We start from the raw sequence: 26,178 nt of genomic DNA on the forward strand, positions 1-26,178 counted from the left end.
CTTCCCTTTTGCAGTAAAGATGTAGAGTATCTGAAGGCCACGGTAGTTAAAGCGCAGCTTGTCCTTTTCAGCCCCTAATGTTATTCCCTCAACCATGAGACATGGATTCATGGAAAAATGAGGCTTTGTTAACTTCAGTCCATTTGTAACAACTCATTCAGCTGCTGGGCCCTCCTGCACCATCACTGCACAAAGACCACATCTTTGGCCCTCTCTTTAGCATAAATACTCTCATATTTCAGCACATCCCCCTTCAATGCCCCCGCATTTCCCAGTTCCCAACTTGGCCCTGGTGGTCCATCTTATAAATGTCTGCTATCTGTGGAAGAGCTGAGATGGGCAAGTGGGAAGGTTTTGGCATTGCATGAAGGTTAGCTGTAAAGCACAGAGAGGAACACCTACATTAAGTATGTCAGAAATCACCACTTTGTTTTGAATACACTTTCCTCAGCTGAACTAAGCTAACTAAGCTGTTCCTCAGCTTTCTGAACTAAGAACCAAGCATTAGCAGCCTGGAATTTATATAGGTATCAAAGCTAAGCAAGTTGTAATAACTGGGTGATATTTTCTGGGAGCAATCCTCACTCAATACACAGAGGAAAACTGTGGCATCACTCACAAGGAAATAGAAACAGTATTTTTTCTTGTTCCCCTTTCCAGCATCTTAATAACTTGAAATGATGGGGATGAAGAGGCAGCAGATCCTTGGTTAAAGGCCTTTTAAATGAGAGTGAAGGAGGAATAATGGAGTCAAATCCCTCATGGTCTCTTGTATTGGTCAGAATTTGCACACTGCTTTGCTCTACCCTAGGCTGATCTTTACCAAACTTAATCAACATTGTACATGGACACCTTCTCACTGTTTGCTCAATGTATGGAGGGCATAAATTCTATTATTCCTATATTTTCTTGGTACCTGACAATCTAATACTAATTTCACAATATTACTGGTAACTGACCTTATTTTCTTTAGGAAAGGGGAAAAAATGAACTACATTTTTGTCAAAGTATGTTCACACCTACTGTTTGTGGCAAATTCTATTTTAAAAGATTTTTTCGCACACCCTCTGGCTACAGTGAAGCTGCTTAAGGCATTTAAAAATTAAAGCTAATCTCCTGTCAGGTCCTGAATGCAATTTACTGTCTTTCAGCCTTGAAATAAGACTCTGCTGGTGTTTTATCCCTAAAGAATGAAACAAAGCAAAGTGCATGGTGCTTCTGTAGGTAGATGAGGTTCTTAGGGACATGGTTTAGAGGTAGACCTGGCAGTGCTAGGTTAATGGTTGGACTGACGATCTTAAAGGTCTTTTGCAACCAAAACGATTCCATGATTCTGTCACAACTCATTAAGTGCATTCATGGTGGCTAAATGTCAGATACCATCCAGCTGACACCCAGTGAGAACCACATACTGCAGGGAACTGCTGTGCGGTTCTTTCATCCTATGGACATTCCTCTTCTGCCTTCAAAAGGTTTCATCAGTGAAACAGGAACACATTCCTTGGTGTTTCTGAATATGCAAACCTGATTCCTATCACCCTGAATGCAAGCTAAGGATACCTAGTAAGACAGCAGTCAATCTTGCTGCAGAGATGCAAAGAATTCTTTCACCTCTGTCCTTCACCAACAGTTGCTTTATGTCTCATTGTTTAGCAGGACAGCATAGCTGAAAATATCAAATACATCAGTGTCTTATGTATGCAAAAGCTTTACTTAGGATACTTTATCATGTGGAAAACGAACTTACTGGTAAACGCAGAAAATGACAGAAAACGGCATATTTATTAGACTAGAGATTGAAAATCTGAGAGCAAATGGGTCTACTGAAAATTGGATAGTCTTTGGTGCCCCTCATGGGAAAAATCAGTTGCTGGACTGATGGCTGGGAAATAAGATTTGCTGAGTTCAACTAGAAATTAAACAACTGTTGAGCATAAAATGTTTCCATAGCATCAGGGAATATGTTGATAAAGCAATGCTATTGCAGTAATATACTAAGCTGGTATGAATATTCTGTTTTCACTCACGCAGGCTCCAATTTTATCTGCCAGTGCCCACATTGCACTGCCTGGTGAAGCCTTTGTGATGAACAAGGCAGGAGAGTCAGTCAGCATGTGGCATCCACTTGGCAGTTCCTAGTTTGGCACAACCAAATCGAAAGCAGAGTACAAACGCTTGGGCATCTGGAGTTGCCTTTTAAACAGACAAAGCTTCTCAGCCTGGGTGAAACACGGTTGCTTCTCTTCCACAGTGACTGGTTCCAGCTCTCACAGAACTAAGAACTAAGCAGAAGGCAGCAATGACTGAGTTCTGTATTCTGTACTTTAACTCTTTCATATAGGGAATTTTCCCTGTTATGCTGGCTTCCCTGTTCTTGATCAAAGCTTTCTTCTTATCTCCTGGGTGCTGGATGATTAATTATAAAAGATAACCAAGCAGATGATGCCTGGAGATAAAGCAAGTGATGGGATAGCTGGCAGTAAACGGTCACCAAATGGAACAAAGACTTTCCTCCTCCCCTCTTCAGGCTGAAACTGAATTATCCCATCACAGGGAACCAGCAAAAGAAACTCTGTGACTCTGGAGCCCTCTCTGCTGTTTAAGACTGTGATGGGGTCCCTCTATTGAATCTTACAACGTCAGTTAAAGAGCCTCCAGTCCCCAGCAGTCTGTCCCACTTTTCTGCCTGTGCTTGCGGGGGTAATAAGAGATATACAGGCAAACATGTTAAATGATGCAGTTTAAAACTTCTGATGATTATAATACTAAAAAAACCCCACTTATAATTGTATATAACTGCAATCTGCATATATCATAGAATCATTTTGGTTGGAAGAGACCCTCAAGATCATCAAGTCCAACCATTCACCTAACACTAGCACTAAACCATGTCCCTAAAAACCCCACCTACACGTCTTTTAAACATCTGCACCGCTTCCCTGGGCAGCCTGATCCAATGCCTGACAACCCCTTCCGTGAAGAAATGTTTCCTAATATCCAATCTAAACCTCCCCTCGTGCAACTTGAGGCCATTTCCTCTTGTCCTATCACTTGCTACTTGGGAGGAGAGACCAACACCCTCCATGCTACAACCTCCTTTCAGGTAGTTGTAGACAACTACAAGGTCTCTCCTCAGTTTCCTTTTCTCCAGGCTAAACAGCCCCAGTTCCCCCAGCTGCTCCTCATCAGACTTGTGCTCCAGGCCCCTCACCAGCCTTGTCACTTTTCTCTGTGCTCTCTCCAGCACCTCAATGTCTTTCTCATAGTGAGGGGCCCAAAACTGAGCACAGGATTCAAGGTGTGGCCTCACCAGTGCTGAGTACAGTGGCATGATCACTTCTCTAGTCCTGCTGGCCAAATTGTAGCTGATACGTCAGGATGCTGTTGGCCTTTTTGGCCACCTGAGCACACTATATGATTATGTACTTATCAGATACACATTTATAATTACATAGGCTATACATTAACATGTAAGATGAATATAACTGCCAACTGATGGCACCTTATGCTGCTGTGCTACAAGATGCGAGCAATAGAGAGCTGACACGATGCCTGTGTGCTGCTCTTTCTCAGGGGCTGATAACTCCCAACAAATGAAAGAAACAAGACAGTTGCCAATAGTAACTCCTTAAACTACAGATGCTCATCAGCAGAAGCCCTTAGAAAATCAATGTGTCTTTTCCCCTGTCAAAAGAGTAAGTCCAGATATGAATCTAAATATTACATTCTATTTAAAAAATTGTATTTTATTATAGAACATTAAAAATGGCCTAATATATAATACAGAAAGTAGTACTGTAAGTATTAGAAACATTTTAAAGCTACCATTAGACACAGGTTACCTGGCATTTGAATTTGGTTACCACAACTGATGCATAACAATTTGTTTAGCTAAGTGCCTGAGCCTTCACTTTAGTTGAAACTTCATGGCACTTCTACAATTTTTACTAGTCTGTCTGTGGTTTGTAACAAGTAAATCTCAAATCTGTAAACCCTACACAAACCACACACACACGCAAGTGTAAATGCGAAAGGTTTCCCTCCAGTCTATCTCTCAGTCTTCTTTTGGAATGGAATGAAAAATGACAGGGTAAGCTTGAACATCTGGATTTTGTTTCTTAAGCGGTGTCCACTGATTAAATATAAGATAGCATTCTACACAACTAGCTTCTTCCCTTCATCAGTCTGTTGATTTCATGAAAACTGCTACTTTTCCCGTCCGTCTGTAACTACATGTCTATTAAAAAAAAGGCAAAGCAGCACTGAAATTGCATTTAGAAGAGCATCGGTGCTATTATACTTAAAGCTGGAAAGAGATTTTAGCTGTTTCTTATAGAACATGTATAATAACCGAGGAGTACTGCGCAGCTCTTCTGCTGGACATTAACTTAGAGACAGACAGATGAACGTGGCGCGGTGCGCACAGCGCGACACCCTTGGCACCTTGAGCCTGCTCTGTTGCTAAGGGAAAACCTGTTGTAACACATCAAGCACTCAGGAATATGAAGATACAGCTGGCCACGTGTCTTGCTGACGCTTTAGTTAACAGGAACCATGCAGACAGCTGGAGTTGGTGTTTGGAAATGTATAATACTGCTGTTAAGAAGCAATTGCTCCTTCCTTGGTATAAACAAACAAGGAAGTACAGACTATTCTGGGTCATTTTTAGTGACGGGGAGCTAGGGAGCTTTCACAGTGGTCTGTGAGAAACTGCTTTTTCTGATCAGCACCTGGTATGATCCTCAAGCAGTGATCTTGCTGCAGCCTCACAGATTCAGACATGCTTTTACCCCAATGGCAGCAATATAAATCAAGGTGCTTGCAGCAATCATTAAGACATCACTGGCCTTCCAAGCTGAGTCCAAGCCATGAACAGATGCCACCAATCCCAGTCCCCTCAGAGAGTTAAATGTCCTGCTTTCCAAGAGCTGCTTGCATGATTGATGGCCTGCTTTCAGCTCAGTGCACGCAACTTTACCAACTTGCGCAGGGTTTGCAGGCAGACGTGTGTGTGAGGGCACAGCTATGAGTGTCACTGGAGTGGACAGCAGCAGCTGCAGTGAAGAAACTTGTGGCCTCCCAAAGGAGCCCTCTGCTCATCACTTTCATATAGCGGGCACTAACTAACACGAAATCAGCCTGGAAAGCCTTGCAGCTCAGAGGCAGATGACCAAACGCTAATCCCATGGCTGCCAGCAGCTGACATTAGCCATGGTAAAGGATCTTAACTGATTGCAACTTCTGTGTCATCACAGAAGACTTAAGGAAGAGCTCAACTGGGAAATTGGGACAGAATTAAAAAAAAAGAAGGTAATTTGGCAGTAGGTTTGCCCTTCAGGCTGCCTTGGAAAACCCCTGCATTCTGCAGTGTGGTGGCCGAGCTCAGAGACATTGCCACTATCCTGAGAAAAAGCCCTTGCTGATGAGCAGCCTGTTTTTAGTTACTCCTGCTGGGTACGGCAGGGTTCCCTTGAGTAGCTGACGCCTCACACAGCCTGCGCCTCTACGCACAGCTCACGAGTGAGGGAATGCTCTCCCCTGACATAGCAAACCCCTGCTGCAATGGAGAAATGCAGGAATTTAGCACCTGGACAAATTATTTTGGGACTTCTGCACTGTACTGAGGTTGACACATCCCACAGCCAAAGGGACATGTGCTACAAGTCCACCAGTTTTCTTTCAGGGAAGTCTGTGTCTTCATTTAGTTTACAACTGTGCCATGACCTCAGGGCTGATTTGTAGTGTAATCTAAACAGGTCTAGCACTGGACCAAAACATCTAGTTCTTCAACAGCCTTATCTGGCAATGGCAGCAAGACTGGTGTTTAGAGTAGAATCTCTACTTTTATTTAGAAAGAAGCATTTTTTCCTGAAGTCCCTAATGGCAATGAAGTAACAAATAATGGCAAGCAGCATTATACACACTCTTTAAGCTGAGAGCAAGTTACCAAGCATGCCTTATTTTCTAAAATCGGAATCACTCTCTCAACTGTGTGGGTGAAATTCTTCAGCTGAGTCCTTCCCTGCTGGTATATAAATTTTACATTCAGCTACACAGCCACAAAACAGGGCTGCTGGAAGGAGTCACTGCTAACTTACAACCACAGTCACATCGGTGTGACTAATCGCATCAGCTCTCTTACATACTGGGACTCTAATGGCTTCTATTTAAAGCCTTGCAGCTTGTCTACAATTTTTTCAGTAATCAATACAACTAATTCCCATGTTTTGAAGAAGCAGCTTTAATACCAGCCTGATGCTTCAAAGCCTTGAGACAGTACTTAAGATCACACTTGGCAGAACACATTTCCATGCTGCCCAGACAGCCTGGGAAGGCTCAAGTGCAGCCTTTCAGATCACACGAAGATTTAAAAAAAACCTACAACACACCAAACCAAAACCAAGAGCTTATGTTTCTTAACAGAACGATGCCTTTTTTCTCTACTCTGACACAATACTGCCACTATCAACAAGGGTGAAAAAGTGCTTCTGCTGTAGCAGCAGGTTTACAGTACTACTTGTGCAGGCATGACTGGTCTGTGGAAGGAGGTAGGATATTTTTCTTCCAACTCTATGAGATAGAGTGTCTTCAATGATTGGGAGGTTTCCCAGGGTTTTACACTGGGAGGGTACTTTCCTGCATGGTTGCTACACATACTGAAAGTTTCACTGTTATTTCTTTCCAGTGGTTAATAGACTTCCTTTATCTTCCAATCTTATGGAATCTTCCTATAGATCATCCCCTGAAGAATGAATTCACATGGCATGCCTAAATATTTGACTCAATTTGATCTGTTGGTCAGCCTGGGAGCCTCTTTCCCACTTTCCCTCTGATCCTGAAGAACAAGATGTTGCCAATGGTGATGCCACTCGTCTGACTGCCATTCACTGCAGTGGATCCTCTCCAGAAAAACACAGCAACCATGGGTGGCCATGGGAGATCAGCTACAGTGGCCATCTAACATGGCTGCAACAGAGGCAAATTTGAAGTCCAGTTCCTTCATCTTGTGGTACATAATAACTTGAGTCATATCAACGTCTACTGAGCTTGTGTGCTGAAGCATTTGAAAGCTCAGGTCCTCGAATCAAACCGAGTCTTTAGAGCTCATGTGTCTTATTTTCCGCTCTGTCCGTTGACAAGCAATCCTAAGAATCTGTCACTAGCAGGCAAAAATAGAAACAGGACAGGAAAAGCTATGAACCTCAAAAGTGTTTCTGGAATTTCAGTGAGGACAAATCTCTCCTGATGAGCTTATGAAAGATCTGACCTTGAAAGTACTCTGGAGAACTTTTGGGAAAAAATAATCCTGTTATTATTGCAGTAATTAAAAATTACTCCGCAGGGAATGGTGATGGTAATGCGAGAAGTTCATGATCGATCAGAACTTGAGTAATGTGACAAATGCCCAGAAGGGTTAAGAAAATACTCAGTTCAGAGAAAGTTTTGAGACTGAAACAGCATTCTCACAACAATTTATAAAGGGGAAAGCTATCCCCTTTGTGAGTCTGTAACACCACCGATAGACTTGAAGGGAGGCTCCAGCTGTATGGAACAGCCTTGGCTTGGCACAGCACACAAGAGAAAACCTCAAGGTGTGTGATCGTAGATGACATGAGAGCTGTGGAAAGTTTTAGCTGTTCAGGTAAAAAGTATAGGAAACAAACAGCAGAAGAAATCTCCTAACTCAGCTACTCGTGGACTGAGCTGCTTCATTTTCAACTGTGAAATAAGACAGAGAGCACTACATACCACTTTCTCAGACTGGGACAAGGGAGTGGGGACGGTTACAAATGCTGCTGGCTTGTGTACTGTATGGTTTCCTTGATGTAAATTAGTTTCCCTACATGCAAAGGCCACATGTGACTCAGTCAAAAGGCCCTACACTAAAAATAAGGGGAGAGAGAAATGATGTCAGCCCTCCATTACTCAACAGTAAATTTGTGAACGTGGGGAGAGTTATAAAGCAGACAGCTCCTGCAAGGAAGGTATGCAACACTAGGGATAAAGAGAAAACCTGCCTGGGGTATCAACAGATCCAATTAAAGGACTCTGAGCATCATATCCTAACACAATTGCAGCATTTCCCACTTTACTAGTTTGAGAATACAGAAACAGAAGTTGCATTTACTTTGGTCATCTGCTTCAATATTTGCTGTGACCCCTACCACCTGTGTGAGTTTTCTTACAAAACTGCCTGTTTGTTGCTAAAAAGACTTGTGAAGAAACAGTTTTTTTGGGGGAAGGTGCACTGTACGTATGTGTGCAAGCTGGTCATTTTGAAACACGTCAGGCTCAGTAAAATATCTCCCTGAAAGTCAGCCCCTTGCAATGCTTCCCAGCACAGTCAAGCTATAGATCCTATGTCAGTGTCAGCACCGTCTCTGAGATTGCCCTATTTAGTTCACTTTGAGAGTAAGCAAAACCAACATGCATAAAAGTACCCCCAGGATGGAAGACCAGTGCCATGTGACGTGGCAGGGAACAGCGACTGCAGTTCTGACACGTGCTGCCTTTCCCACCGGTCACGGTAAATGATGCCCGGGGACAGGCTGTTATCCCACTGCACATGAGACAAATGTGGGTTTTTGTTTTCCTGACACATGGGTTACCAAGGTTTTATTCATTAAAAAGAAGAGAGAAAAGAAAGGCAGATCTCTGATATCTCTCTGCATGTTGAAGCCGACTTGAAATTAGAAGTAGTGAGAGCAATTACATAAAATAACTCTAGCCCGTAAGATGTCTAGCCTCGGTTAATGATAGCTGATTTTCTTTGTACTCCAGTACTATGATCACACTCTCTCCTCCAGATAAAAGCAACAGAGCTTCATAAGAAACGACAACTCACCTTTATTGAACTGCTCCTGCTTTTAGCATTAGGTGGAGAGGATAATTTTCTAGTTGAGATGAAAGACAGAGAGTTCAACAAATGTTTCTTACCGTTAAGGACAATGCCATGCAAACAAAAGTGAACTTCTTGATATGTGTTGCTGTGACGGTGCTGTTGGTGTTCACCAATTTATTGCTGGGGTTATTCTAGGGTAAGAGAAAGAGATAAAGAGCATTAGCTTGGCTCCAGACTAGCAGGAGGCTGACGGCACCAGGGTCGTGCTGGACCTGACTGTGTGCTTGCACGTCCATCTTTGCTTGTTTGTTTTTTAACCAAGAGCTTTCTGAGTACTTTGTACCACCACAGAATATTTTACGCTTAAAATGACAGCCACTGCTCCTGTGGCGACTGAGGGCTGAGTGATCTCCCTACTTTTCTAAGGAATAAGCTGTATTTCACAAATTTAGCTTTGAAAAAGGGTGGTAGCTCTTTCTAAGGAAACTCCACATGATTTGTTTTTACCTTAATTTAAAGTTTGTAACATGTTCAGACAGGAAAAATAGGATTCCATTATTTTTTACCACAGAGTGGTACTGAATCTGTATGCCAATGCAAGCACCCTTACTGATCCAATTAGACAAGCAGGTAATATAAACAAAGCTCCTGTAACAGCTGGCTCCCTTAGTGCAGTTTAAGGAACAGAACATAATTAGGACTATTAGACGTTCCACCTTGAACATGGGCTCTGTGCTCACATGGCAGCGAAGTTTTATTTAAAACAACAACAAAAGCCCTCTTCGAAATGTCTAATGTAGCAAATGAAGCTGAAGATTTTAAATTGCCCTCAGGGAACACATAAAAACAAACTAAATGGTCTGTGAAAGGAGAGGATGGGATATGAAAAACAGGGCATTATTAGGAGCCCTGTAGCAATAGGCTGCTGGGTCATCCATTCCATTTACCCTGGGGCTGTTTGAGGTACAGAAGTGTGCGCCCACACTGATAAACCTGTGCCATGAGAGGCAGTTCAACATTTATTCACCCTCAATGTAACTCAGGTAGAACAGCAGGACCTGTCACAGGGTCAGCCTGCTTTACTGACGTGACTTGTAAGAGAAATAGGAACTTATGCAAACACATCTTGGGAATGGACAAACCAAACATGAGCTCTGTGAAGGGTACACCATTTCACACTCATTTAAGCAGTTGACGGAATTTTGCAGTTTAAAGCTTTTGTGGTGATCAGTGCAGTGACAGCACCTGGATAGCCCCACGCTCTTGCCTAAATATCTGCTTGGAAGTTTGGGTGTGTGAAGATGCACGTAGGTAACCCAGACCCTAAAGCAGGAAGCTGCTCCCGTGTTTGCCCTTTTTGAGAAAAGGTTCTGAAAATCCTCTGTAAACTCTTTTTTTCCACGGATCTATTCTTATTTCTTGCATTTCTGAAGAAAGTAGAGATGTGAGCTTACTCACTCACTGATAGACACTTTGTGAGAAATCACTTCATTAGCTAAGCAGCTACATCATAGTGAGTGAGGGCTTTTTTTGATCCTTCAAATTTAGCACCTATCTATTCAAAAGGTAGGCTAAACACCTTGTAACACAGAGCTAAGGTTAAAATTATAAATTGGACAACAGCTTGAAGCCACCAAAATCCAATCCATTTTAACTAGCATTTTAAGAAATCCTTCTCAGTGGGGCAAGGAACAACAGGCATCAAAAGCAAATGTAAAGAAAAGCAAGACAATAGATGGCCATTAATATAGCCCTATTTAATGTTTGGTTGGTTCATTTTTAAAGAATCTGTTACACTTGACTATGGAGCCATTAACTATCTTTCTTCGTATTTGTTTAGCATAAATTCCTTTGACATCACTGAAGCCACCCCAAATTAAAATGTTGTAACAGAGAGCAAGAGGAGGACCACGCATGTGAAACACTAAGACGGGCACTCACCTTGTCAAAAGCAGGGTATACAGCTCTGATCTCTGTCAGCCAGCCATAGGGCATGTGTCCCACAGGATACGTAGCTGTCAGAATGGCCACCGCCTATGAAAAGAGGCAGGGAAATATATACGAACTTCAAATCTTTGAACAGAACAGCTACACTAACATAGGGGGCCATTTCCCGCCAATATCACCGCATTGACACAGTGGGAAATCAGGCAGGTGACTGGAAACTCTGTTTCAGGAAAGCCAACAGAGCAGCCATCATTTGGCCCGTCATTTTAAGCTTATGAAATCTTTGGTGCCATGAAGCTATGTTACTCAACTTTGTGATTTCACCATCACTCTGATGCTTTGGGATAATAGTTAATTTGAGCTGGTGTGTGCCCCTCAGCCAGCCAAATATCTTCCTCCCACATTGCTCCTGAGTCATTTTACCTACAGATACCTGAGTAGCAGAATGCTTTACAGCTCACAGTAGCTTTGGACCATGTTTCATAATTTTAATTTATATAAATTTTATTTGGTTATTCAGAAGTAACATAGTTTTAAGTAAGACAGGCTACAAAACAGTAGGCCTCAGTGGCTGACTGACTTTGGATATCAAATTTGTAAAACCCTTCTGTATACTGGTGCTCCAGACACTGATGTTATCTGCATTGCCTGCACCTCCCTTTCCAAAGGTAAATATTTCAGAAATCAGAGGAAGCTGAAACATGACCATTACTGTTAGTGTGAACACACCACGAAACCATCAGCTATGTCACATATTTGGAGTCATCCTAATAGCAATAAAATGCCATTGGCTAGCCATGAAGCTTTCTGCATTTAAAATCAAAAGCCACCAAAAAATGCAAAACTGATCTCTGCTAACCCACTCTGGCTGCCCTTGTACTGAGAATGCTATTCATGTATAGACTGATCCCTGATTTACACATGTAAAAGCATGACATTTCCCAGATTCTCTCTCCGCAACTGTTTATTTGCAGTCACTGGCAACTCCTGAGTGGGTGAAATACACAGTATCATGTATGGGAAATTAGCAGCGCTACGAGAACGTTTGTTAGGTATCACCTGTTTGAATTTTCCATTCAGTACCTTACCGCCCTCTTCTTCCAATGGAAAAAAACTGCGAGAGATTTGCCAATGACCACATGGATCTAGACATCCAAACACTGAAATTGGCAGCAAATATCCCAACCAGGAGACAGATTTTTTTTTTAATGTGCTTCCCTATGTCTCTACCCCTATTTGGTGTGAGGCACTGACTGCTAACAGTAGTTTTGCATCAGTTTGTACAGCCATAAATCTCCATGACAGGAAACAGCAGAACACACGACTGCTGATGACTGTCCTAAAATCTCTGTGATCTGAATGCTTCGGGGCATTGGTAGCTATATGGAGAGCACGAAAACCTGGGACACAGGAACTGTTCAGTGAAAAAGATTCTACTGGTCCTGTTGTAGGTGAGGTCCCACTAGGCCCGTCAGAAATGCTCATGGTAAACAGTCGTCTTCTCAAGGATACAGAGAGCACTAAACAGAAATGTACTTAAGACAATTTTTTCTTGTCAGCATGGCTGAGAACAGAAACACAGAGGTAATTTCATGCAAATGATGGTGTGTAGTAATGGAGAGCACTGCCCTTCTTACCTCTGTGGCTGAAGAGCTACCACCTAGGTCCCGGGAGACGAAAAGGTTGACAATGGGTCTACTTATTCGCTGAGTTGCCAAAATCAATGCCAAAGGCCACCAGAAACTCAGCATCTTCCTTATTGTAGCCTCTCCCTACAACACATAGGAAAAAATGAAAAAAAAGAAGTGGGTTTGGAAGAAAACGTGCAGAACTGGACCAAAAGCACAGAGAAAGGATTTTTGCTTTTCCCACACATTGTCAGTTTGGTACATTCATTTCCATAGTTTTCAAGATGAGGAGCCTAAAATATTTTCACTGATGTTGGTAATACTGACTCAAAAGAAGCTGTGTCATGGATCTCAATAAATAATGCATAAGGTGGCTGGCTACCAGACAAAGATATGTGAAAAACAATATGACATTCAGGGAAAAAAAAGAATTTTGAGACCTTTTTCCCTGTGAAATAAGGTGTATGCTTAGTTCACTCTGTGCTGTCTTGCAGCTCAGTACAGAGCTCAGTGTGGAGGTGCTCAGCAGACAGCACATCCATAACATGGGAAACATTGCTTCATGTGCACACTTCACAGAACACAGAATCACAGAATGTAAGGGATTGGAAGGGACCTCAAAAGATCATCTAGTCCAATCCCGCTGCCGGAGCAGAAACACCTAGATGAGGTTACACATGTGTCCAGGTGGGTTTTGAATGTCTCCAGAGAAGGAGACTCCACAACTCCCCTGGGCAGCCTGTTCCAGTGCTCTGTCACCCTCACTGTGAAGAAGTTTCTTCTCATATTTAAGTAGAACCTCTTGTGTTCCAATTTGAACCCACTACCCCTTGTCCTACTGTTGGCTGTCGCTGAGACGAGCCTGGCTCCATCCCTGTGACACTCACCCTTTATATATTTCTAAACACTAATGAGGTCACCCCTCAGTTTCCTCTTCTCCAAGCTAAAGAGACCCAGCTCCCTCAGCCTTTCCTCATCAGGGAGATGCTCCACTCCCTTTGTTGCCCTGCATTGGACTCTCTCCAGCAGTTCCCTGTCCTTCTTGAACTGAGGGGCCCAGAACTGGACACAATATTTCAGATGTCATCTCACCAGCGCAGAGTAGAGAGGAAGGAGAACCTCTCTCGACCTGCTAACCACCCCTCTTCTAATACACGCCAGGATGCCATTGGCCTTCCTGGCCACAAGGGCACAGTGCTGGCTCATGGTCATCCTTCTGTCCACCAGGGCCCCCAGGTCCCTTTCCCCTACGCTACTCTCTAATAGGTCATTCCCCAATTTATAATGGAAGTTGGGGTTCCTACCCAGATGCAAGACTCTACACTTTCCATTGTTATAATTCATTAAATTTTTCCCTGCCCAACACTCTCCAGCCTGTCCAGGTCTCACTGGATGGCAGCACAGTCCTCTGGCGTGTCAGCCACTCCTCCCACCCTGGTGTCATCAACAAACTTGCTGACAGTGCACTCTATTCCCTTGTCCAAATCGTTGATGAATATATTGAATAGTAGTGGCCTCAGTACTGACCCCTGAGGCACTCCACTAGATACAGGCCTCAACTGGACTCTGCCGCATTGACAACGACTCTCTGGCTTCTTTCCTTCAGCCAGTTCGCAGTCCACCTCACTACCCGATTGTCCAGACCACACTTCCTCAGTTTAGCTTGCTGGAATAGTTTCTACTATGTCTCTTTAAGTGAAAATGTCTTTTTTTCTGCAGGATGGAGAGAGGAGGCCCTTCACGCACAGTGGTTTAATACAGTATTATAACACAAAAAAGCAAGTTTAAAGTCAGTGAATTTGAAAAAGCACAAAATATTAAAACATACCCCCATTTCAGGCCCGCTTCTGTCAGGAATGACATCATGTATGTTCCTGTAGTATCCGAGGCATAAAGTGGTACATCGGACAAGTGCTCCCATGTATAAGGACAAGATTGGGATCAAGAGAGGCTCCCTGCACTCCAAGTGACTGTGAAGCAAAATGGCTACAAAAACAACCTGCAGGGCAAACAAATACACGATTAGTAACTTGTCTGTGTGTTTCTTTAGGGCCAACAGATCGCCTGCTTGACTCCAAGCCAGTCCATCTGAACCAACAACCACGCATGACTACAGTATATATCTCACTTCGAGCTTGTGGCATTTGAAACTTTAGTCAGGACCACCCCTGCATTCAGTCATACAAATGAGAAGAACAAGAGTTAACACTATCCAGAAGCTCCATTAAACAGTACTTGAAGGTATGGACAGGTGTCAAGACTAGGAGCCATAAATAGGAGAAGGTTGACATGCAAGCCTGCCAGGGACTGGCAGCAAGCACGGGCCCGAGTGCCACCCTTCCCAGGAGAATGTGCTATTCTGATACAAGCTGAGGCTGGATACGTGTTTCTAGGGTCAGCTTCTAAGCCATACTTTTTTTGTTTTGCGGGGGGGAGGGCAGCAGGCAGTGGCAGTTAAAAAGACAGATGTTTTAAAGTATTCACTTCAGCATTTAGAAGGAGGAAATCTTATGTCATCCTAATTTTCTGCTTTTCTGAGTGAAATTTCAGTATTTCATTATTCTCTCTTCAGCTGAGTGCTACATGGACGTAAATGAAATGGAAACTTTTGGGCTAATGAACAGCTCATAATTGAGTCTCGCACAATTAAATGCTCAATGCAGAAAATGCAAAGGAATTGATTAATATGATATTACTCTCTTTGTTAAGTACAGAGCTGATGGCGTGCCTGTTAAATTCCAAACATCTCTGGATGGAGGGCACCCCTGGAAAGTCAACTGTGTTTGGTGTTGGAAACAGCAGAATCAAGGACAACACTGCCGGGACATGCTGGTATCAAGTGAATTACAAGGAACACAAAACACATTGTTCAGGGACAGGCTCTCTCCTTCATTGCTAGAGCCTGAGAAACACTTAAGAAAAATCACTCTGTGCAAAAGTTATTAGGCAGGCCATGCTGTTTATGAGGGTTTGCAAGACTGTTCTTTCGAACCTGACAACAGAAACGTTTTTCAGTAAACAGAAGCAAAGCCAGTCACAAAAACTGTGTGTATGAAGCTACTCAAGGAGAATTAGGTACTGCCTGCACACCTATTGCTTGTGTAGGGAGCAGACAGAGGTGTAGAGAGTTCTGGGGTATGTAGACTCACAACTTTTTGTCTTCTGGATTTGCTCTTTCTCTGTGGACAATACTCTGTGGAGTATTTTGTTGAGAGAAGATGACAGGTGTCTTAGTCTTCACAACCCTGGCACCCCACTCACCCACCATTGTGGAAAGGGCATGTGTATTATACCATGTGCAAAAGAATTTGTTTCTGTATTTAGCTGTATATGACCTGACATGCATCTAGGGTCAGCAAACTTTGTAGGTCACATCAGAATAAGAGTAGATCTTGAAAGTAAAAGTCATTTACAGCAATTGGTACTATCTTCAGGGATTTAGTGCAGTACTGCAGAGGGGCACACCTGCCAAACAGAGAATAGCAGCTGACTGAATGGTTCAACCTGGTTTATAGTTTGCTTATATTTAGTGGGAGGAAAATACTGTGGAAAATTGAACCAAGTGCTGTTGACTTCATACTTCCTTTGATGTTGTACTGTTATTACCCTCTTTCTTATCCAGTCATTACACCATTCAGCTGCTAATAGGGCAGTATAGCAACTGTTTTATAGGTGCTGAGACTCTCCACTTCGTAATATTTTTATATATGCTTTAAAAAGAGGGTGGTATGTTGGTTCTCAAGTGCTACAACACTGGCCATGAGCAATGTGTATGAATGTTGCTTTCTAAGTGTGTCTAGCACAAAGCAACAGGGTAGTTAACACATCCCTCACAAATGAAAGTTCAAACAACATTTGGTCTTCCTTGCATCACGTGGGGCTATCACCACAGATCCCTTGTGCTGCCATTCTGAGCCTTCACCTTTTCGACCAGTAACAAGAACAGTGCCATACTGGCACTCAGAAGATGGTTTACACTACTGCATTTCACTGTAGCAGACAGCACATGCAAAACTGACAGGTGAACTGGAGAATCAAGCCTTCACTTCCCCACCTACAAGCCTTACTCAGGATTTCAGTGCAACTGTGTGGAGTGCAGAAGAGAACGCACAGGGGGAGAAAAGTGTCTTTCAAAGCACGCCGTCAGCCTCAGGACTGGTAGCAGCCATTGGTTTAATTGCCTGGCCTTTCTTTTTCCCAGATGTACCCACATATATACAACTTATTTCTCAGCCATTCTGAAACAGGGTTGTGTAAGTGCTGAAAGACATGGCCTCGGCCCAAACAATCCTGGTTCCCTTCCCCTGATAGTGGTTTGGGACTGACTTGTTCCTGTCAAGTGAGACCAGCCTAAGCCACAAATGTCAGCAAATAGCCTCCACGTGATGGGGAAACAGGCAGAGAACAGCACACAAGATTACTTCCTCTGGTGTGCTCTTCATGGTAGAGAGAGAAGGCAACCTCTGTGCAAGAGAGCTCCTGCTGAGTAAAGCATCCAGTCCGTAACACAACAGGAACAGTGACTGCTAAGAGGAGCCCATTACCTGAGCTATGACATCTGAGATGGATGCACATCCCACTAGGAAACTGTACTTGTGTTTCAGCAGAATTCCAGCATGGGTCCATGCCTGAAAAAAAAGCAAAGAGGAGTTTGGGAAGTGATCATGGTATTTGTGAATGATTAGAGGTCCTGGAATGCCATTTTCTGGTTGTTATGTTGTACACAAAATTCATAAAGCACTTTTCAACCAGCGATACCTGGTGTGAACCTGGGCAAATGTTAAGCCGGTAATGTAGAGAAAGCACTGCTGCATTCAGCTCCTCACTGTCAGGGATGACAGGCAGAATGGCAATGATTTTAGACACTATAGAGAGCAGATACAATAAGAAACTGCCCCTTCTTTGTAAAACAGATGCACAGGATGGATTATCAGACAAAATAATCCAAGGGAAAAAATGTTTATTTTCATTCATCAGCTGGATGCACCTCTGAAGTGTAACATCCATTGGTCCACTGAGTTAGACTGTGTCCTGTCTGGAAAAGAAAACTAATGATCCAACTTCTTTTTATTGTCAGCTACTGTTTCAAGCAGACTGAGTGGTATGGAAAGTGGTGGAGACACACCATGAGAAGGTTATCCTTTACCAGCTTTACACAGCAGTAGAGGCATTAAAGAGAGCTGCCCTATTTTTATGTTGTGCATGCCACAAGCAGTAAGCTTGGTGATCTGGGAAGTGGAGCTGAACCCATGTCTGACTCTCTTGCCCAACCATTTAAGATACACTGGACTTAGCTGTGCTTGCAAAAATAGACTGTAAGAAATACCCTTTCAACAAATTTGCATTGAGAAAATATTGAGCTTATTCCTTGTGAGCTCTGCAAGTAACCGGTGAAGGCAATGGCAAATACAACTCTTTCAACACAAGTTGGAATGAGAGGACACATACAGACAAACGGTGCAGCTTGTCACAAGATGACCAATGCTTTCCAGCATGCACATACAGCAACTATAACAAGGCAGATGAGGTTTTTTATGTTTGCCATGATCTCTGAATGTTCAAAATCCACCCAGATGCTTTCTCCAGGTAGCAGGAGATTATGTGTCTGGGTATATCCAGAGCTATTTCTTGCAAAGGACACAATTTCCTTCTGCACACTTCCAGTTTCCCATCAGGTAACAGACCTTGTGAACTAAGGTCATCAAAGAAAAAAATGACAATAATATTAAAAATCAGTTCTGAATCAGGCACTTACCATTGCATCCATAAAAGGGAAGGCAGCAAGATAAAGGAAGGCCCTCCGAGTTTTACTCCCCACTGATTCATCCACATGGTGCAGCTTATTAATAATGTAATACCCCAAATCACTATATGCTGTAGAGACACAAGAATAGGAATGAATGATAAAGGTTACATATGGACTCTGGGTGAGATATGCAGAAGTACCTGAAAGACTGCAACACCCAGGAGCTCAGACATGCATCCACTTAGCAAACAGCTGCAGGGGCTTCAGGATATTACAGCCTCACCAGCTGGTGTTTATGACAGAAGAGTGCTCTCACAGTTCTTTTTCAAGTAACCTTTGGCAGAGAAGCGATAATAAATGGCCAGGTTGGGAGATGGGTATACTAAGTGGCACATCTGTTTGCTAAATGAACGCACTGGTACTCCAGAAAATCTATTGCTCTTTTATTAACTCAAGGCTCTTTGTTAGAAAAGCTGTTTTCACCAGGCATTATGTATTTCATGGGATGCAGTACCATATAAACACTGAAACCATCTATTGTCACTGCATTCTCATGACACTACCTGTAAACCTTCCCAAAGTTGTGAAAGGATACTGTGAATTGCGAAGGCATGCAACACATCACCCTCATTATGCCTCTCCCTTACCCTGCCTAATGATCACGTCTGCTGAGACAGGGCACTGCGCCCTTCCCTGTATGGTCCCTGGGCAGCCTCTACCAATCTTAGCTTCCTTCTTTATCTAGAGCAAACATCTCAGGAGTCACAAGTCAGAAAAGGGCACTGCTGTAAACCAGGGGGTTGCCACTTCTGATCGCCAGGATGTTATTTCACCATCCTGTTTCAGCCTGAGACAAGAATTTTTAGTGTAAGGCAAAAAGCTTCTTGCCAGGTCTCTCTGCCCAAAGCGCCGGGCTGAAGACAACACAGATGCGGGGACTCACCACACAGCCCCCTGAAGAACTGCTTGTGTCTCTGTTAGTACCCATGTCATCCAGTTGTTTTAATAACCCCAGAGTCCTCCCCATGACCACGGAATCTCTGAACTATGGGGACTTGGATAACATGCACAGTTAAATAGCTCAAACAGTTTTTAACCTTCTACAAACTATGTTCTAGATCTGCATATTATCACTTGGTTTCCACTATACAGTTGTAATAGCTGTTAAAAGAATGATTATGTTGTAAAGTCAATCTCCCAACACAAGTAACAGCAGAATTACCTCAGTTCTCTTCCACTTGTGTCTTTTCTAAGGTAATTATTTCAAATGTGAACACCTATCAGATTTTCCATTTATAACAACTCTATTATCATTGTATATACCTTCACAAAAAGTATTTCAGGAAAAGATATCCTTTGCATGCATGCAGGTCACTTAATCAGATTGACAAACGCTAATGCTAGGCATTCAATTCAATCTTTTTAGCCTAAAACTATCTTTCATAACTCATTAACAGTGTTTGGAAGCAACTGAAGAGGAGTTTAGCTCATCATTGTTTTGTGATGGCTTAGAGATACAGTAGTTAAATGGTTAACAGGACTGAAAAGATTTTTCAGTCTGGACAAGACAGTGTAAACAAGGTAGTAAAATAGAAGTGCCACCCTCCTGAGGCACTCCCAGCCTCATTTCATTTTGAAGGGGGTTGGGGAAGAACTTTAAACCAGTACTCCGACCTTTCCTGAGTTCAGGGAGGCCAGATGAGTTCTTCAAGTGTTCATGTGCTTGTTGCAGTCCAGTCACACATCAAGCACAACCTCATTTTTGTGTGAACACCCATATATCAATTTTTGCGCAGTATTTTGAGAACTCTCTTTTACGGAGTTTTGCGTGGTAAGTCCTTGCAGAAAGCTGCTTTTACAGCACGGCAGTACAGGGATGTTTCTGAGTCAACTTATTTGAATGAATGAGGAGAAGTTCGGAAGGCACCTGAGACAAGCCACACAGGAAGGTCGGATTCATTGAGCTGTCTCTTAGGTTCTGTTGAAGTTGCTTTACATTTTTCCTGCACAACAACTTAAAAACTGCTGCAGGAAACACACCAGCCTTATTCTCTACATGGGCACTGACAGAATCAGAGTCCAGGAGCTGAGGAACTTGCTTCTGCAGAGGGGTCCCCACGAGCAGTGCAGTGCTGGCAAGTCAGCATGCTGCAGCAGTCGCCCTCCGTGCTCTCCATGCACTTCACCTGCTTTAAATGAGACTTTAAAAGTGTTCAGAAAGTGATTAATAAGTAACTTCTTTTTTGGCTATAAAAGCCATTGGGATGTTTACATTATTATTTTTTAAGTTTACTATCACAGAAAAGTTCACAGAATCAGCAGGATCAGAGGCTGATCTACTCTCATTTCTAGGAACAGAGTTCACCAGAGGGCTGTAGTTTATTGGCAGGGCCTTCTCAAAGGACTCATACCACCACAGCCCACAGCACCACATTTTTAAGATTTCTAGGGATATAAGCACTGTGCTCTGTAAGCTTTAAGACTTTTGGTTTTTTCTTTCCGCCATCAAAAATCTAACTGCATTTTTTAATGTTATTTCGATTTTAAAATCATAATGGCTAAGCTTAAAAGATAGTTTTAAAATAGTCACTATTCCACATGTCACTGAAAGCACACAGTCACTTTTGCTGATGTCCATGAATGTTTCCATCCTCAGAAAGAAGGACTCAGGCAAGCCGAGATTTACTGAGTAATATACAGGCATGTGTCTCAGAGCCGTGAATAAAGCAATTGCTGATGCAATTACAAGTTAACCTTGGCCAGCCTTACAAACTTATTATGAAGCATGACACAAAATTAATAACACAGACAACAGAACTGAAGAGTATTACACGAATCTAAAACAGATGGCTCTTCCCATTCCTTACATCATTTCAACCAAAACAGAGAAATCCAACTCCAAGACAAGCTGCCTGTTTGCTCTCCCTTAATACCTCATTTATTTTGATACGTCTATGGATTAGTTTTGCTACAGAATTTAAGGAGGAATTCTTGCTTTTGGCTTTTCCAGTTAAGACCCAGAAGCTTAAGAAATGACACTGAAAACCACATACCTAATTGGATCTCCTCTTCCCTACACTGATTCAAGCCTCTAACAAGCCAATTACTACCACATGCACTTCAGACATTCTTAAAACAACTGAACACCCTCTTAATGATGCTCATAGTCTCAAACAAATAGTCATACTATAGTCATTCTGGAGCTGTCTACTACCAAGTATGTTATACTGACATCATCAAGAAAACAAAACCAAACCCTCATATGAAGTGATACCATTTACTTTCAGACACAGAGCTACATATGTCAATATTAGCTTTACTGAAGGAAAAAACCCAAACAGCTTACAAGCATCTCAATGCAGCCTGATTACTGCAATCATCCTTTTCTGTGCTCAGCTCTGTTTCTAACATTGCATTAGTTGATTTTTTCTCAAATCTATCAATGACTGTTGGTCTCTGAAATATCTTTAGGTAGGCCAACATCACATGAGCCTGTTTTAACTGAAAAACAATCACTGCTATCCTAAATTCCACAAATGCTTTGGTCACAGGCTTTCTTCCTTCTTCCTTTGCCGTGAATACCTTGCTCACAAGAAACTGCTCCTGTACTGGGAGAAGGGTTAGAGCAGCCTGGAATATATTATAATTTGTGTTCCTGTGCTATCATGTTTTCCCAGGTCAAAATGTTTAGTGCGAGTCAGTAAAGTGGGCACATTAGAACAAGACTGACTGGAAAAAATAGCTCAGGTTGTCATAAGCCACTCTGTAAGTCCTAGTCTCTAGAAAATTCCAGTAATGTTACAGTGGAAGTGGTGGGATTACACCTGTATCTTGCTTCTTTTGCAGACCTTTCAGGCCCAGGCAGTGACCATGTATACGGGAAGTTCAAAAGAATCAGTGGAATTACTTGAAGCTGCTGAAGTTTTCCCCTGTGCAATCTGTGCCGGGAATGGCCCAAGCCTGCTGGCCTGTCACTTAATAAACTGGCATAAAACAAATCAGTTGCACATCTGGACCATCCCATCTGCTCTAAGTTTGCGTGATTACTAAAGTTCCAACCTTCTTTTCCCTGGTAATAACAAATGATCCCTCATGTAGTTTTTAATCAGGCATTGTAGGCACCAGTTAAGGACGTCTACCTAAGCAAAGAGAATGTTTCCCCAAAGTAACATCTGCCTTGTCATTTCCAGAACCTCAGAGAGCTGTTGAAAGTATTATTAATATGCAAAAGGAAATAAACTTTCTCAGTATACTATTTCTCAGTAAATTAGTGAAAGGCTGAACAATGTTGCTGTATTGCCAAAGAAAATGTCCATGCCCTACATGACATTGGTGTTAAAAGGACCCACTTAGTGTGGAAGGCTTACCAGCAACAACATGAAATACGTTACATTAGCATAATGTTATATAAATGATTTCTCTCTTCTGTCAAGCTGGCAATTTAGTAAGATGTCAGAAATATGCACACACAGGCTTAGCACCTTGAATCCTTTCTCTCGCAATCCAATATCCCCACCAAAAGCCAATCTCTGAAACAACGAGGTGCTTTATCTGACTACATAGCAAACTTCCCACCAGGAAACCCTAATTGGTGGCAGTAGCTGCCCCCAAAATAACACAAAGGAAGGAAGGCAGCACACTATCTTCAATTCCCAGATCGCAAGTGAAACAGCAAGTGCAGGAATACTGTACTGGTCAAGGTTTGCAGCAGCATTACGAATGGGATGAGAATATGGTTTTAATTCCCTTTGATTAAGTCAACTAGTTTTTGGTTCTGACTGCTACCTGCCCAGGAGAGTGATAGGAACTGTTGTTGAGGACTTTGCAGATGCTCATGGGAACATGGTGGGGTGAGGACTTAAGGACCCAGAGCTTGCAGCTGTGAGTTTGAGTGGTTTGGCTCAGCCAGTCACTCCCACAGAGGCTGCGTTAGCTCCAGTGGGGAAGCCATAGTGGGGAGCACTGCTGCTGAAGCAACGAAGCATCAGTCAGCTGGGTGAAATGGCCTGTTTTGGTATTATAAATATGTAGAGGCTGCTGTTTGTGAGGAGCTGTGTGTGCAGACTGCAAATAGTTTCTATCACAGTTGGAAATATGGTGATTCATTGTGGTCACTGTGTTTCTAGCACCACTTGTTTTCTTCTGACATTTTGGTACTCCTCCTTATTTCATTGGGCTTCTGTTTCCCCGTTCCTTCCTGGGCTTTGACAGTCCATAGCAGACAGTCGTGTCATCTTCCTTAGCCCCATACACAAGGCATGTGGAAGAAATTTAGTCCCCTGAGCGTTGTTCGTTGTTTCTGTTTTTCATCTCCTGAACATCAGTACTGTGAATTTTTGTCTCATGTAGATAGTCTGTGATAGGCTTGCAGCTGCTGGAGAGTAGTTGTAGGTCCTAGGAGGCTGCCTCTCTATCACTGGACTCCTTCTCTTCCTCCTGCTGGGCGGGTTGTGCATCTGTGGGTCAGAGAAGAACAATCAGGATTTGAAACGTGTTCAAAGGAAACTTGGAACATAAAACTTGGCAACATCACCCAGGCAATTGGTGTTAGAATGTGACTAACTCCATTCTCTCAGGCGCTCTGCCAGCCTCTGCTGTGGCCTTTGCATATTTTGAGGCATAGACAAGTTAAAATACTAAAAAATATTTTGCAGTTTGCCACCATAAGCAGCTGAAAGATTGTGTGAAGCCCTTCAATTCAGGACTTTAAAACATGGTAAGTACAGCTTTCTTTTTTCGTTTTTGCCCAATATCTACAGAGAGGGCATTTCAGACATTCTGAACTCAGCAGGGCTCTATTTCAGGCAAGAAACTCATCTGGCCCATTTTTCAAATGGCTGCTCCAAACACCTCCCCTTCAATAAAAAGTCCCGTATGGAAAATCCAGCTACATCTTTCACCTGGAAATCTGATAGTTATACTTCAAATTTTCTTAAAATCTAACACAGCTTAAAATAAAATGTTGGATGACTAGAAAATATTTCTTTATCCAGTTGGCAAAGCCAAAAACTTTGACCAGCACTGGCAGGAAAACAAGTGAGCAACTAGAAGAGCAGCTCTGGGAGCTGAAGAAACATTCCAAGCAAAGAAATATGAGAGCCAAACATACAAATGGCCCAAAATTTATAATATTGACTCAATAAAGCAGCCTCAACTGTAAACATATTGAAGAAGTGACTAATCAATACCAGTGAATTAAATTAACTTGAATGCATGGATCCAGCTTATAAAATCAGCAACAGCTTATCCCTGGCACAGAGTTGCCGTGGCTAGTGAGCCGTTACCGTAAGCATTTATTATGACTGTAACACAGAGCAAAAGTAAACAGCATATAGCTGCTGTATCAGTGGTAGAATAAGAGACATGATGGTCAAACAAACTGGAGTGCTTGGGAGGCACATAAAGGTGGTGAATATAGCTGGCAGCCTGTTAAAGGACAAGAGCAGGGGGCATTTATATTTACCAGAGGGCTCTTGTACCTGCTTGGGCAGGAACTATATGCCAACCAGCAGCACATGCTGCTCTTGAGATGCTAAAGCCTGATAATGAATGGTGCCAAGCTTCCAGGCGACTGCAATTTCACGGCAATTCTGAATACTGACATCAGACTCACATGTCCCATCTTTCTGTGATGGAATGACCCCCTACTTCTCGTCACCCAACTCAACCCTCCTACCTGTCAACCAGCCCTCCTCCCATCCCTTCGACCTCCCAGCTTTCAAGATTGTACCTGCTGAATGCAACGCACTCTCCGCTTCTTCCTCCAGTGTCTCCGGTTCCTCCTTGCTGAGGTCCAGAGGCTTCAGCTCTGTGGAACGAGCCAGAAGATGCAGAGAATCTGGTGCAGTTCTGGGAGAGGACGAAGTTAGTGTCTTCCAGGTCACATGCCTTTTTATTGTTGTGGTACTGGTTGATGCTTGGGTTGGTATCACATTTCTCCGGGCTCTCAGGAACTGGCACATCCTGTGGCTGCCTTACTTTTTATGTCCAGTTTATATTTGCTTGTGTGTTGTCTCTGCTTCAGAGGACACTCATGGAACCGGTCTCAGTTTGACATAAAGTGCTCTCAGTAACTACTTCTTCTCTTATAGATTAATTATTCAAATGAAATAGATGATTACTAGTGCTAGAAGAGAGTAATACCTGATATTTTAATAAGGATGCTGGCACCTACTTGCTTAGAGTTTTATACTGTGAGATAAGTAGCAAAGGGATAGATACAGAGGGAGTGCACCGGCAATACCATCAAATTCTGACAAAGAGCCCTACCAAGCACACCCTGGAGCCCTGCTAAACTCATTTGGGCAGATACTGCTAGTTTGATAATCACTGCCTAACAGTGAGACTGAGCTATCAGCTTCGTGCGATCTGTCATCTTTGCCAGAGTTTTGCTCCCACACCGGACTGAAAGAGATCAGCAGCACGTCTTGCTGCCAGGCAGGAGAGCCCTGGAGGTGGAATCTGCCACTTAACAACCTATTTAAAAAGTAATAAAAGTTGCGTGGATGGGTATGATACCAGCCCAAGAGATTTAATCTCTTTTGCATCTCCTGTTGCACTTCCAAATGAAATCTTAAGCACACAGATTAATCAGTTTGGAGAACAGGCAAGGGAAGCAAATTAAAAGACATATTAACTAGACGTGAAGGGACCTTACCTATTAAGGTATGAAATATAGCAGCTACAGCGCCAGCCACAACCATGCACAAAACTGCTTTGGTCCTGTCTCGTTTGCTGTTCACAAACACCAGACCTACATTTTTGAAGTCACTCATGGGACCCGTGAAAAACTTCATGAGGGAGTACGCCAGCCCATAGCTGGCCAGCATTTCCACAGCATCTTCCTTAACAGCAGCGATGCCCCTGTTCAAGGCCTGTTGGAACACAGAAAGAGAAAATAATGTAGCACATGTGGAAGTGTACCAAAAATGATCCTCTGCAGCTGACTTCTGAAGGAACGAGAAAGTTCAGCTCTCATTGTTTTCACCTCAAGTTGACCTTATTTCTCTGGGTTC

General features: G+C 42.8%; 1 protein-coding gene across 1 annotated transcript in view; it reads right to left on the minus strand.

The window, feature by feature from the left end:
- Positions 1-26,178, minus strand: part of ANKH (ANKH inorganic pyrophosphate transport regulator) — a 97,677-nt gene that overhangs the window by 14,152 nt on the left and 57,347 nt on the right. The window contains exons 2-8 of the mRNA XM_080339297.1: positions 25,821-26,037; positions 18,173-18,291; positions 16,962-17,045; positions 14,246-14,416; positions 12,427-12,561; positions 10,784-10,876; positions 8,938-9,033 (exon numbers count right to left, since the gene is read on the minus strand). Of these exons, the coding sequence (XP_080195423.1) occupies positions 8,938-9,033; positions 10,784-10,876; positions 12,427-12,561; positions 14,246-14,416; positions 16,962-17,045; positions 18,173-18,291; positions 25,821-26,037 (915 nt within the window). The remainder of the gene's footprint in view (positions 1-8,937; positions 9,034-10,783; positions 10,877-12,426; positions 12,562-14,245; positions 14,417-16,961; positions 17,046-18,172; positions 18,292-25,820; positions 26,038-26,178) is intronic.

This window comes from Nesoenas mayeri (assembly GCF_963082525.1).
Source record: "Nesoenas mayeri genome assembly, chromosome: 2".
In the NCBI taxonomy this organism is placed as follows: Eukaryota; Metazoa; Chordata; class Aves; order Columbiformes; family Columbidae; genus Nesoenas; species Nesoenas mayeri.